Here is a 15,494-nt window from a genome sequence, read left to right on the forward strand (position 1 = left end):
CTATCCCACTTACGGTATGATTCTAGAGGTTTAAAGATCATGTTCATGAAGGGTTCTTAAATATCTTACGGAAGGGTAAATAAGACAGCAATGGAATTCCACTTACATATGCTTGAGAATAATATTTTGAAACCCCGAGGGCAGGTATTGACTGAAAATAGTTCACATTTTTACAATAAAGCTTCTTCCAAATTCTGGCCTAATAATAATAATATTCTATATTATTACAATAAACGTAATATAATAATAAAGAGGCTAGAAAGAAATCCATGTTTACCCCACAAAATTACCAAGGTCAGATTTAAGCTTTGCTTCTTAGAATTTGTCTTCCCTTAGTTCCTACAAGGAAAATACCAAAGCATTATTGAATACTTAATAAATGCTTATGGAATAGAAATTTATAAATTAGTTGATGGCAGTCCTAGCTCAAACCAAATTTGCCATGACTGAGTTGGTAAACTGCTATCAATATTAAAGGCAACTCTCCTAAAAATTATAGCCTATGTTTCTATTGGTTATAGATTTACAGATTTATTTTATTACATGTTCTTATCAGCTGCTGTTTATGCCTAAGACAAACTGTACTGAGGCAGTATAGCCAAGTGGCTTAAGAAGCAGGCTTTGAAATGAGACCCTCTGAATTCCAATTCTGATTCTGACACTCCAATAGCTGTGTGGGCTTGGGGAAATTATTTAACCTCCTGACCTTCAGCTTCCTCGTCTGTGAAGTGGGGACATCAACAGCAGCCTACCTCACAATGTGGTTGTGAAGACTCAGTAAGGTGGTACATACAGAGTGCCCAGTACTGTGCTGGGCACGCATAATTGTTTAATAAACATTAGCTATTACTAGCATTATTACTCCGATACATTCAACGAACAAAGGTACAGCAAGAGAGTTTCTGAATAGGTAATCTTTCAAAAGTTAATTTTTCATGTACTTATTACTATAAAATTTATAAACTGTAATTCTCCCTTTTATTCTAGTTATGATGGATCTTAAATTTAAGAACTAATCTGATTTTTGATAAAGGGAGTAAGAACATACTTTGAAAACACAAAGAGTACAAGTTCCGGCAAACTTCATTAAGCATTCCTGATATCCAGTAACTCTCTTACCGCCAGGTACTGTTAGCATTTTAGTTAGTATTTGTTAAGCTATTCTTTTCAATACCTTCAGTCAGAAGGACTCCATGCTTCACCCCAAGAGCTGCTTGAAGGACAGTCTTTCCTCCCCAGCCCGGCAATCTCTCCGGTGTTACAGAATAGGATCCTGCCTGCCACACATGGACGAGGCCTCTTTCTTTGGATCCTTCTGCTTCTGTTGAGCTACAAACATTAAGAAAAATAGCTGAATTGTTTCTGCAATTAAAACTGTATTTTGGGGGGTTCTTACTAATTTCATTAGACCTATACCTTTTACCAGCACATGGGTGACTCGGTCAGATTTTTCAGCACCTATTTTATGCTTTGGTTGGGACACAGGAGCAGAGCTAAAGCAACTCTTCACATAATAGGCTTGAGGACAATCTAAACCCACAAATTACTTATCTCTAAAAAGTAAACAAAACCTGGACAATTTTTTGACATTTTAGATTTAATAGCACAAAATTTTAAGATTCTAACTTCTCCATTTATTAACTCCTTATCTAGATAATGAAGTTCCAACTGTCCCAAGTTGGAGTGTTATTTTAAAATTTTAGTTTTGATTGTGCTAAAAAGGTATCTGCTAAGAAGGAATAGAGATCCATATTTTACTTTACACCGAGTAAGCTCTAGAATTGTTATTTAACTTTTTAAGAATCAAATTTGTATCAGGAACAGTAAAATCCTTCATGTTTTACTCATGTTCTAGCCAAAGAATTCTATCCATGTGATGATTCTGGTTCAAAGAACACAAGACACAAAGCTTCATAACTTCCTACCCTTCTAAGAAAAGAACATATTAAGATACGCTGGGTTTCCTTTATACCAAGTTTCCCTCTGTTGCCACTGATACACTCTTTTTTCTAGAACACTGATGCCAATTTTAATGAGGCACAGAAAGTTTTTTGGTTTTATTTATTTTATAATACCTAGAAATTTCTCTACTTTTGCTAAATAATATTCCTCTCGGTTATGATTAGGCATAAACATAGTACTATGAAAGGAAAGCCACAAACTGAATCCGGTTTTCTAAGGATAGAAGAGGATTACAATTAATAAAGCTACACCCGAAGACCTGAAATTACTTGAGAAAAAATGGCTTCAAAAGCTTTAAAATGATGAAGAAACTTTGTGCCTTTTTATAAGCATAAAACAAAGCTTATCACTAATCAGTTTTATTTTAGTAGCTTTCTCTCTTTACCAATCAACCTAAATGTCACTATTGCTACTTAATAACCATGAACAAGAAAATTAAACTGAAGAAAAGCTACGCATATGTAGAATTGCTTGTTGTGTTTCCCTAGAAGAATAAGGGAGAAGAAGAAATGGTTTTACCTTCTCTTCTTTGAGTCCATCAGTCAGGGGGAGCACTCCATCACCAAATCATCTCTTCTTTGCAAAAGATATATAAAGACCGAAATAGCAAACACAGGTAAGCACAAAGACCAATGAAAGAATACTGTGCAACTTCATTCCTCAGATTTAAAAAAAAAAAAAAAAAAAAAAAAAAAAGGGCAGCCCTCTAACAACTGCACATTCACTGGGCAATAAATATGCAGTGAAACTATTTCAACTATTTCATATCCCGCCTGCCAAAGTCGAATATCTAGACTGAGCCTTCCCACTGAGCTTATAAAATTGCCTGCTGACCATCAAATGTAATGTCAAAAGAAGACAAGACTACCTGCAATTAAGCTGTACTTTGTCAGGGAACAGATTTTATTTTTTATTATAAAGAAGGAAGTTCAACCTGAAAATTCTTTTTGTTAAATACTCCACATACGTTAAGGGTCATTTTTAAAGGCTTCTGGAACACATGAACATGTTAATACCAATTAAGAAAGAAAATTCCTAAAATCTCTTCAGTAATGTATCAGATTCAAGTAGTTTTAATTTACATGTTTCAGCAATGCACACAAAAAATTACATCATTAATATTAGAAAGTTTTCTATTTATTGGAACTGGCAGTATTTTCCCCAAATCAAGCTCAACTTGAAACCATAGTCCAAAATGCTGGAAGAAAGAAATTTGGGTTTTAAAATACCTGTTTCAAAATCCACCATTTAATAATAAAGAGCTATATGAAATTACAGTACAAATATCATGACCTATTAGTTTAGGGACTCAATGTTTAATAAAGAGACAGAAATATAAACAAGCAGACAAATGCTCAATGCATTTCAACTAAAAATTCGTATTTTTAAGGGCACTGAAAACTCATGAAAATACACCATGGCAATGAGGTTTTATTTGTGTCAACCATAAAAATATCCAAGCCAAATTTATGTTTTTTCTGCAAAGGATATGACATGGTCACTGTACTCTGAAAACAGCCCATACCAGCAGGAGTGATTTAAGATCCATCTGTTTACTCCAGGTTGCCTGTGAATTCTTACCGTTTGCCATCTGTGTATCTGGAGGAAATTACTCTCTACCTAATGCTTATTTTGGAAAGATTTTGAATCATTCAAAGTTGGATGAAGGGTACCATGTAAACAAAACATATATCTGAACAGATTTAATAAATGCTATTAATTTAATAAATGACTATTTTTAAATAACAAATAGGATTAAGTGGTACTATGCCTTGTATGTGATGATAACTAACCATTAGGAAAATGTACAGTTCATGGTACACAGAGAAATTCTGAAGCCAGATCTAACCTGTGTTTATCCGTCAGAGATCAAGGAATAACTAACTGTTCCCTTGATTAAAGTTAAACTACACCCAGCAGAAACCAGAGAACTCCTCCGGCAGGGTGTTAAAGTACACAAGCACACTTTGCTTTCCATCACAGATTCACTGAATGTAAATTGAATTTTATCCTACTGCCTGACAATCAAAAATGTTGAGACCCTTTCGGTGAAGTGAACAAAACAGTCAGCCTTTTTCCTCTTTTAGTGTCACATTTCTTGAATACAGAGTTTTCTTAAAGTAGATTTCATCTTTTGCCGTATTTTTCACCACCACACATTTTTTTCAAACCCAGATGGAATTAAAGCCATACAAAAACTGTTTTTGCAACTTTCTCTTGTTACTTACTATATATGCTAGGCAGAGTAAGGGTCCCTGAAGATGCCCACATCATACTGCCAAGAACTTGTGACTAGGTTAGGTTAATGGCAAAGGGCTATTAAAGCTCCGAATCAGCTGACCCTAAGATAGGGAGATTATCTGGGTTATCACAAGCCTCCTTGAAAGTGCAAGAGGGAAGCAGAAGGAGAGTCAGATAAAGAGATGTGCTGATGGAAGCACGGTCAGAGAGACTGCTGGCTTTGAAGATGGGAAGGCGGGGAGCATAAACCAAAGAATGTGGGTGGCCTCTAAAAGCTGGAAAAGGCAAGGAAACAGAATCTCTCCTAGAGCCTCCAGAAAAGAATGCAGCCCTGATGACATCTTGATTTCAGCCCAGTGAGGCTTGTGTCATACTTACAACCTAAAGAACTGCGAAAACAGTGAACTTGCAGCAATTTGTTAAATAGCAACAGAAAGCTAGCTAATATGCTATTTCATAGACATCTTTCTATATCAGTATTTGTAAATCTGTCTCATTTTAATATGTTTGACTTTTTCCAGAAAACAGGTCTGCCTAAGACTCAAATAGAGCAATGAGAAAAAGAGAAATGACTGCTAAGGAAACGTAACTAAAAAAGAATACTACAGCTAAATGTGGGAAGCTTGTGTTATAAAGTTTTATCTCACATACTTAAATATAAGTGGCATTTACCAACTCTATTTAATCTAACATTCTTTCTCAGGCATGGAGCCTACATTAAAACAACAACAACAAAAAACCTAACATCCTTTCTCAATTATGTATCCATAAGAAAAAGTAAACCCCCAATTTTTGTTTTCCTAAAATTTTTATGACCCCGTCAGGAAATCTTTAAGATTTGCCTCAAGCATTCAAAAAGCACTTAAACTTCCTTAAACTCTCTCACTGCTTCACATTTTTAATCGTTATAAAATTGCCTAATCATGGGGCTTCTTCTGGGGATAGTTCTCTCCAGGTGAACTTTAAGGTTCTCACTCTACGTTCCTTTGGGAGACAGAATCCCTAAACTCTGCTTTTCTTCTACTATAGTAACCTTCCTTCATAGACCTTTATTATATTAATTAGCTCTGATATGTGATGTACAGGCAAAAATGTGGGGTCCTCTTTTGCCTTGCATGACATTTCCAGAGATCAAGAACATCCGTAAAATGAGCAAAACAGACTCAAGCATCCCATCCAGCTATTAAATTCTTCGAGTCACCAAACAAACCCAGATTCATTTTAAGGTACGCTACTCTACACTTCAAATTATCTCCTTTACAGTGAAATGTAAAGCAATTAAACTTTCAGATGGCCCTTTAAAACAAAAATCAAACCTTGGTTCTTAACAATCTGACTCCACTTTTAGATCCCATTGGAAACACAACCTCCTGTTACATTTAACAGAGAAATAAGCTATCTCGTACAAGCAGAGGGTATGCTTTTAACACCATGATCCGAGAGTGCCCTAAAAAATTAAAAAAAAAAAAATGTGGTCCAGGTGTCCGAATTAGTGTTAGAAAAAGCTGCAAACTATCTACAGATCCACAAAACCTTACCCAGAAATCCAAAGCTGCGAACTATCTACAGATCCACAAAACCTTACCCAGAAATCCAAAGTCCCCCCCATCAAATAGATAAATAAAATCTTACCGAAAAAAAAAAAAGAAATCCAAAGTCCAAAAACTCTGAAAACTAAGTTTTTTCATAATGCTTTTGGTGGCAAAATCTAATCTGATTCAAATTTATCTGACAGCAAGCCTAATTTGAACTAATATGAGGTTAGTTTTTTGCCCCTTCAGTGTGAATATTCATATATTTTGCTGTAGAAATATTAATATGATTGGGGCGACTGGCTGGCTCAGTCGGTAGAATGTGTGACTCTTGATCTTGGGGTTGTAAATTCAAGCCCCACGTTGAGTGTAGAGATTACTTAAAAATAATTTTTAAATCTTTTTTTAAAAAAAGAAATATTAATATGATTATGGGGTGGAACCAAATGTCCTACAGAAAGTGTTACATAATATATGGTTTATGCACATCATTTTAAAGATCAAAAAATTTTTGAATTCTAAAACATATATTGCCTCAAGCGTTCCAAGGAAGGAACTAGGAACCTGTCTTCTATTTTTTTTTTTTAAAGATTTATTTATTTGAGAGAGAGAAAGAGAGAACTTGAGCACGGGGAGGGACAGAGAGAGAGGGAGACATTCCTCAAGAAGACTCCCTGCTGAACACAGAGCCTGACAAGGGGCTCAATCCCAGGACCCCGAGATCATGACCCAAGTAGAAATCAAGAGTCAGATGCTTAACCGACTGAGCCACCCAGGCACCCCAGGAACCTGTATTCTAAAACAAACAACTATCATTTTGGTAGGGGTCCCCAACTTTTAACTATTTTATACCTCCTTTAGTTTCTTTTATGTACTTTTTACAACAACTTCATCTGGAAGAGTACACTAGAAAGTTGCATTGCTTACAAGACATTCTATAGGTGCTTTAACAATGTATTCCAATGGTGATGATTTACATTTGTCTCAAAAGTTTTAAGTCTATTTTATGGTAAACATACTCACATACAGTGCCCAAATGAATTTTGCAAGGAGTATCCTACCTGCAAATAGGCTGGCTCATTTTCTCAGTGGAAGAAGGAAGCCTGGGCTCTTTAATTTCATACAAGGTTGCCAATTTGGTAGAAGAGAAAGAGGTAAACAAATGAGAGACGTGCACTGTCCTAGAACAACTAGGACTTGGTAATATATTAGACACAAGTAGGGTATAAAGAAGGAAGTATCAAAAATGATTTCTAGGTTCTGTCTTGAACAACTGTGTGTTGGTGGTACCATTTACTGAAATGGAGAAGAGTAAAAAAGATAGGATTCTGAAACAGAAGACTCTGTTTAAAATTTTTTTTATGTTAAGTTCAAGATGCCAGTGAGAAATCTTAGAGTACCTATCAAAAGCAGTTGAATATTGAGTATGAAGTTCAGAAAAAAGGTCTTAGCTGTTGATATAAACTTGGGAAGGCATTATGGATAATACCTGAAAGCAAGACAATGCATAATATCACTGGGTGTGTATAAAGAGAAAGGAAAGGAACAGGACCAAGCTGTAAGGAGCTCCTGAACCTAGATGTTGGCTAGGATGAGGAACAAGCAAAAACAGCTGGTTGAAAAGTGACCTGAGAGGTGGGAGAAGCATGAGTCTATGTGTGCACATAAAAGCAAAGCAGAGTGTTTCCAGGAGAAAGGCCTGGTCAATTAGGTCAATGCCGCTGGGGTCTCATAGGATGAGAGCTGGAAAGTGTCCAGTGATGATATGCCAACACAGATATCAATGCTGAGCACGGCCACAGTTTTAGTGGTGGTACGGACCTGAAAACCAGATTGGAGCAGGTTGACTATAAATGGGAGGTAAAAAAATAAATAAAAATAAATGGGAGGTGAGCACAAGAAAATTAAGTTCATGTAAAGAATTCTTTTGAAAAACATTGCCAAAAAGAGAGAAATGGAGCAATAGCTAGAGAAGAATGTGAAGTTAAGGGGTGTGTTTTTTGTATGTGCAGGGCTGGGGAGATGAGAGATAGCTGAATATGTTTGCTTTGACAATGACACCAATCCTAGATGCAAGGGGACAGAGGGAAGAACCAAAGTCCTAGACAAAGTGAAAGAGGACAGCACCTGGAATGCATGTTTTGGGACTGATCTTTCACAAGCCAGAAATACCTTATTCTCTATTATAGCCCAGCTGCTTAACATAGTCCTGATATATAACAGGTACTCAATAAATACCTGTGGATAGACTAGGCCCACATAAATAAATGAGTTCCTGTCCTTAAGGAGCTTACATGCTATCATGTTCTGTCTTTCTGACTAGAATGATGGCTCTCTATAGACAGCACCCTCAAAGCATAGAAAAAGCCATTAAGCTGAGCACTTCCAGTCTCATTCTCTTGTTTCACTTACTGTTTTAAAATAGGTATATTGATTAAAACAACTGCAATAATTGTAGCTACAAGAGTAATGATAGAGATTAGAACAAGACATTAAGATATGACAATAAATAATATAGTAAATTGTAATGCATTTTGTATCCACTGCAAAATTTTTAAATTACAGGCACTTACACTTTCTTTTTAAAGTTTCAATTGGCTTCATTTTATTAAAATGTAGTAAACCAGGAGTACGTGGGTGGCTCAGTTGGTTGAGTGGCCAACTCTTGGTTTTGGCTCACATCATGACCTCGGGGTCCTTGGAGAGTGGGGAGTCTGCTTGTGGATTCTCTCTTTCTCTCTCTGCCCCTAGCCCAGCATGCACACACTCACTCTCACTCTCTCTCAAATAAATAAATCTTTAAAAAAAAAAAATTTAAATCGGGGATAATAGAGGCAGAGATGAGCCATGAGAGACTATGGACTCTGGGAAACAAACAGAGGGTTTTAGAAGGGAGGAGGGTAGGGGGATGGGCTAGCCCAGTGAAGGGTATTAAGGAGGGCATGTACTGCACGGAGCACTGGGTGTTATATGCAAACAATGAATCATGGAACACTACATCAAAAGCTAAGATGTACTGTATGGTGACTAACCTATCAAAATACAAAAAAAAATTTTTTAATTTTTTAAATGTCATAAACCAGAGCTTATACCATGAATGTAGTAAACACCAATTTAAGACACTGGTATTTTAACACATGGTAAATGCTCAATGAATATTTCCTTTTAGAGACTCAGTCAATAGATTTATATATGGATCAAGGCAACTTATGACCCAAACACCTGACTTACAACTAACTGCTACTTCCTGGATATCCCACCACCAAAGCCTTTACCAACCACTAATGAAGACTGAGGAACACTCACCTTGCACTGCAGCCTTGACAAACCAACCACCATCAAAGGTTGAGGCCACTTCAAATCCCAGCCCTCTCAGCCTTAATTGCAACACAGAAGGCAATGCCTGATACCACTATGGGAGCTGACCAGCCCCTTAAATACTGACCCAGAGTTCAACAATTCAGTAAATTAATGCACTGAATAAAGTAAGTCAGTAGGCTAGCCTAGAAAGTACTTACTATTTATAATGTTGTTACTAATGGGATAATGCACTCACTGTCATTGATTCAAAATATATTATAAACTCCTGTAGTTCAGAAACTATGATTTATTCATTGGTACATTCTTGTAACCATAGTAACCACTAGGTACAAGTGGGCTACATTTAAGTAAGTACTCAGTGAAAGACAGCACTTGATCTTAAATTCCAATCCATGGACTTTCAAATGACGTAGATTTCTAGCACTGTAATAAAAGTCCATATAGGACACAAAAGGAAAGTATCTACTTATAATAGAAACTCTTACAATTTGCTAATGGTATTTCCTAACAATGAAGATGCTTTTATTTCATGTCAGTTCACAAATGTTATACAACCAAGGAAAGAACAGTCTCTTTCTCCTTAGTACACGGAGACAGTTTTTGGTGCCATCAGGGACACTAACACTTCACAGTCTTTTTATGGCCTGCTAATTTCACCCTGAAACTAGCTACTAAAACCACACTCTTCTGATTTTGAAAATCCTCTAAAATAGATATTACCCACAGGGTAGGGGGGGTATAAACATAGTAAAATAAATGCCCAGCAATGCCCATTTAGCTCCTTTTTGTATCCACTGCAAAATTTTTAAAACACATTTTTCCAGGTTAATAAAATCCCCATGAAACATTTTGATGGATATTATAATACTAGGAATTAATTTTCAAATTCTCAGGTACTGCAACAATTTGTGTCTGTTATTACATGATAGAGTATAATTTCTGATACAAATTGTTTATTCCTTTACTATTTTACTACTATTCTCTCATTTAAGTGGCCACGATTTTTTTAAGTAGGCAATATTACACGAAATACAAAGTATGTGGGCTTATTTTGCCAATCAAAAACACCTAGTACTTAAGGTCATCACGGGGCCATATAACTAACAGGGAGTATACATGCCAAAAAACAGTGTTCTGGAGATACAAGTTTCACTTTTTTTGAAAGTGCTAGTAACAAGCATTCTTTTTCTTTTTTTTTCTTTTTTTTTTTTTTAAGATTTTACTTATTTGAGAGAGAACAAGCAGAGGGAGCGGCAGGCAGAGGGAGAGGGAGAAGCAGGCTCCCTACGGAGCAGGGAGCCCCACGTGAGGCTCATTCCCGGAACCCTGGGATCGTGACCGAGCTGAAGGCAGATACTTAACCGACTGAGCTACCCAGGTGCCCTGTGTAACAAGTATTCTTGATTAGGAATGAAAGGTTATTTAACTCAAGTGTAAATACTTAGGTTATATTAGCGATCAGCTATTAAATTTACTATTCACTACTCAAACCACTTAACACATGCTCATCATGTTTACTTACTGATACCTATTTAAGAGAGAATTAGATTTTCTTTGAGCTATAACTAGGACACTTGCAGTCACAGTATAAATTCGGTTTTACCGTACTGTAATAAAATGTAACCAACCTAAACTTTAAAAAGTGTTAATGACCACATGATATCTGTGGTAATTTTGTATGAGTCACTCTGTCCAAATTCCTTTTAGGACTTTATGATATATTCTGCTCCTCTATCCTTTGAGAGATCATGATCAGTATAAGCTTGCATTCCCCAAGAGTCTAGAATGTAAATTCCTCTGTAGCCTTATAAGAAATTATTCTTCCTCTTAAGAAAAGCATTTTCCCAGAAGCACAAGTCAAACAGCAAAGTAAAATTGACTAAATAATTGGTCTGTCTCCTCTCCTTAGAAAAGCTTTACACAGTGGAGCTGCAGTGGCACATCCTTTTCCTAGTGCAGAAAGAAAACAATTATTTTTCCACAGTCAACTACTGTGAGACTAGAAAGTAAAATAAAGCAAGCATACTGGAAGAGAGCCCTAATTATAAATAAAAATTTTATTTTAAAATTTTTTCTATTTAATTATATAGAATTTAAATTAGAATTAAAGTTAAAAATGTTCAAGTGCTAGTTTCACAAATTATACATAAATCTGTAATGATGAGCAAATCCATGTACCTTCCCATCACTCCGTTTTAACAAATGTTAACATATTTTTATATTTGCTTCAGCTGTTCTTAAAATAGAAAGTTACATATATTTCTGAAAGAGCTCCACCCAAACTTATCTCCCAGAAAGTTAGCCACTATTCCTAAAGTTAATGTCTTATTTCCACATATGTTCTTATACTTCAATGTATTTTCATTAGATACATATGTATCCATAAGCAATGTAAGCTATATTCTTTTAAAACTACATAAATGCATCATATCATAGACATCCTTTGGCAACTTGCTTCTTCACTCATTATTGTGCACTTGAGGTGTATCCACATTGATAAGTATGGATTTAGTTCATTCATTTTTACTAGGGGAGAGTATTTCATTGCATAAATAAACCATAGTTTATCCATTTCCCTATTAAAGTACAGCTGGATTGTTCTACTTTATTGCTGTTTTAAGAGCTGCTATAATCATCTTTGCTGCATGTCTGCCTGGGCAATTGCCCTGTTTAGTTAAGAATTCAGCTCAACAAAACTTTAGGTTGCAGAACTCTGCAATGAGTTACCCACCCAGATGCCATTATTGGGTCTAACCACCCCCTTCTTAAAAGGGAGATCATGTGAAATGAAGAACTGTATGAGGACACTGAAGAGCAAAATTCATTTAATAATTTTTATTTAACAAATAAATTTTATTATTTAAATTATATGTAAAAGGGAACCATTATTGATTAATTTGTGAAATTAATGAGACTAAAGCTGATCTCTTTAAGCATAACTCACTGGTAGCCAACTGAAACTCTATGGAACAGCCCCAGTCTTTTCCTCATAGGAACTGAGAGAACTGTACATTTTCCTCAAAAAAGAAGTCTATAATAGGGGTGACTGGGTGGCTCAGTCAGTTAAGCACGTGCCTTCGGCTCAGGCCCTGATCCGGGAGTCCCAAGGTTGAGCCCTGAATAAACCTCGAACTGGGCCCCCTCCTTTGTGGGAAGTCTGGTTCTCCCTCTGCCCCTCACCCCGCTCTTGTGCATGCGCACGCTCTCTCTCTCAAATAAATAAATACAATCTTAAAAGAAAAAAAGTCTATATGAAAGAGAAAACTCTACAACAGCTCAAACAAGTACTCATTACCTCACTGATTTAAATATTTTTGCTCTACCCACCTGGATCACTTAGTTCAGCTACTTAACCAATTTCTCAGCTAGTCTACCAATTGTGTGACGCAACAAACATCACGACATAATGTAAAGACAGCACCATGACATATATAGAGGAGTAAGAGATGAGTATAGGAAAATAAACGCAAGACTCAAAAGAACCATGTCAGAGTTTACTATATTATTTGTGGTTACTGTGCATTTTCTTAAGGACTGATAACCTACAAAATCTACTACTCTCTTATTACTGATGACTGAATTATCTGGTTATCAACAGAGAAGAGTAACAAGAAAGAAAAACTGCTTCAAAAAAAAAAAAAAAAGCTCTACAAGCAAAATCTCTAATACAGTTGGAATATGTGCTAGGTTTAATTCCACAAAGTTATAAGAAGGGCTAAATGATCTAGATGTCATTAAAATCCTCACAGCACTCCTCTGAGTGTCTGAGAAAGGTACTCAACCTCATACTACATAAAAGCAGGCCTTCTTTTACATCATCTCAAAAATCACCAGTCTTTACCTATCTTTGCAGTTTTTTAACTCATACCTTACCTACTGTCATAATACAAGATCTTAAAAGGTTTTTACAAGTCAGTCATATTCTTCAGAAATACCCTTAAAATGGATTCAGCAGTACTACATGAAACCTAGGTTTTTCATAAAAAGGTAGATTAATAGTACTCTCTCCACCTAATCACACAAAACTGAAACCATGTGTAAGTGAAGTTCTTAACACGCTCCTGTGTCTTTACAGTCAAAATGCCCGAAGTTTCTCAAAAGACAACTTAAATTCTGAAAGGCTGAAATTTGCACAGAAGGGATTCCAGTTCACACTTCTTCAATCTACTTAAAAAAATAAGAGACTTACTGATGCAACTCACCCCACCCCCCAAATGACCAATTTGGTATTTTATTTTCTGGATCATTATCTTTTCAAACGTTAATATTGTGAAACAGCTTTGAATTTCTCTTGCTATAACTATGAACCCTAAATATGCAAATACTACTCATTATTTGCAAACTAAATAATAAATTTAAACTAGGTATAGATTCCAAAAGCATCTCTTTCACATTAAAATACCCTTACTGAATACCAGAGTTACTACAGACAAACCAGAAAGTATATTTTCTTTAAGTCAATGTATCAGCAAATTATCTGGAAACTGTCCCTTGAATTTAAAAAGTGAATTATAGTTCTTCTCTAAAAGCATTCGGTTCTCTTTCCCATTTAGAAAACAGTGAGTCAGTGTGGGTCATGAGATAGTGGAAGAAGAAATAATTATAAAAATAGGAAATACGTACTGAATATTTACCACTGCCACGCACTATAATAAACAGATGAACCATTAAATGTAAAGGTGCTATTATGAGGAAGGTACCTTAAGCCTCAAATTAGAAATAAGAAAAATAATGCAGAGAAGTAACTTTCCTCAGATCAAAGAATAAGTGGATGTAATGTCAGGTATGTCCGTATCAAAAGCCCATGCTTATATTAAGATTGAAATACTGCAATTTACTGCAAAAGTTAATTTTTCACTCTCTTAATTTTTTTTAAATACTCATTAACTCAAGGGCCAAGTGGTCACTCGAAATCATTCATATTTATGATAAACTAGGGGCAAAAACGAACCAATAACTGAATTTTGATACGTGTTCGGACTAAACACACGTCACATAATTTTATTCTTTAAGACCTTTTAAAGAACATTTACAGCCACCAACAAATCTAAAAGGCAACAGACTAAAGATCCGTGTTTGTGTTTGAACAGTTATTTCCTTTTCCATACTAGAGAGAATACTGTATTTGAATATGCCGCTTTAGCCAGTGTGTTTTTCCTCTTCCCTCATCATCAAAGCCCTAAGTAAGCAAGAGTACACTTCTGCCAACCTACAGTTGCTCGTCTCCAAAGTAGCCCTATACGCAGAGGACCAACACCAGCGTCGGGACCATTTCCTAATGATAGACCTATGTTACTTTCCTGTCTTTGCCCCTCAAAAGAACTTCTCATCCTCTCATGGTTCACTTGACACGCCAAAGGACTTGGTTAAACTACTAATTCTTAACATCAAAGTTATTTTCTTTTTCTGCAACCGCCCTTTCAAGCCATCGAAGCCCTAGGTCCACCCTCCACCGTGATCTGCATCCTTGGGGCAAACGCGCCTGAGACACTCACCAAGGTTCGCGGCAGGGATTCCGGTTTATGTGCTGAGCGCCTAGAGTGGGAATTCAATAAATCCTCATAAATGAGTGAAGGAAAGGCAGCGTGGGTGGAGGCGGGAAAGGGGGCCGTGAAAGAATTTCCCACGCTGAGACCAATGCAATGGCACCCCGTCTGAGGAGAGAGGTAAGGGGTGAGTGGGAGAACCTGGGGCCGGGACAGGGGGCCGCGTCGGGTGCTCCTTGGCGGGCAGGCGCCCTCCGTCGGACGCAGGCTTTTTGGAAGACGCGGGCGCCGTCTCTGTGGGTCACCAAGCGCGCTCCCGGGCCTCGGCCTGCGCCTCCGCCTCTCTCTCGGACCCCAGCCTCCGGCACACAGGAGACCCGGGCCGGGCAGCCCTGCGAGGCCAAGGGCCGACCGAAGACTCACCCTCGCTCACCTGACGCTCCACCGACAGCACCGCGGTCTGCATCCGGCGCGAGCTTCTCAGCCCAGCGGGTCCCTGAATCAGCTGATTCACGGGGGGCGGGGCCTCCGGGCAGGGGCGGGTCTGCCGGATGGCCGGCTTGTGTGAAGGCGGGCAGGGATTGCCCCTGAAATAGGTGGAGGTTAGACGCCAACGGCGTCTGATAGAGATCAAAATTCTCCAAGAGGCCTTAGGCACCGTGGGCGATGACTTCAGGAGTACTGCCCCTCCCTCAGGACAGGGCGGAGCCACCGGACCTAAAACGCGCTTGGACGGTGACGTAACATGGAGTCGCCGGGGCCTAACTACCCGAGAGCTTCCATGGTAACAGGTGGTGATGAAAGTGATTTGGAGCTGCAGGCATTTTGCTGCCACCTCAAACTGCAAAAGTTAGAAGGATAAGTTCGCTACTCTTTACAAGGAAAAGCCTAAAATATCTTCCAGCTGCTTCTATGGACTATACCCTAACGGTAATCACTTCCGCCCCCGCAA

General features: G+C 37.5%; 1 protein-coding gene across 29 annotated transcripts in view; it reads right to left on the reverse strand.

Annotated features, from left to right (window-relative positions):
- The window catches only part of ALS2 (alsin Rho guanine nucleotide exchange factor ALS2), a 78,731-nt gene extending 63,500 nt beyond the window's left edge, over nt 1-15,231 (reverse strand). For 4 of the 29 annotated variants that reach the window (XM_057304046.1, XM_057304028.1, XM_057304022.1 and 1 more), the window contains exons 1-3: nt 14,976-15,209; nt 2,482-2,535; nt 1,175-1,329 (exon numbers count right to left, since the gene is read on the reverse strand). In XM_057304046.1, the coding sequence (XP_057160029.1) occupies nt 1,175-1,329; nt 2,482-2,501 (175 nt within the window). In that variant the 5' untranslated portion in view covers nt 2,502-2,535; nt 14,976-15,209. Of the gene's footprint in view, nt 1-1,174; nt 1,330-2,481; nt 2,560-14,549 lie in introns of all 29 variants that reach the window. The other 25 variants (XM_057304040.1, XM_044381276.3, XM_057303971.1 and 22 more) reach the window with 19 other exon arrangements.
- Between the last annotated feature and the right edge of the window lie 263 nt (nt 15,232-15,494).

Source organism: Ursus arctos, unplaced genomic scaffold, assembly GCF_023065955.2.
Source record: "Ursus arctos isolate Adak ecotype North America unplaced genomic scaffold, UrsArc2.0 scaffold_1, whole genome shotgun sequence".
Taxonomy (NCBI): domain Eukaryota; kingdom Metazoa; phylum Chordata; class Mammalia; order Carnivora; family Ursidae; genus Ursus; species Ursus arctos.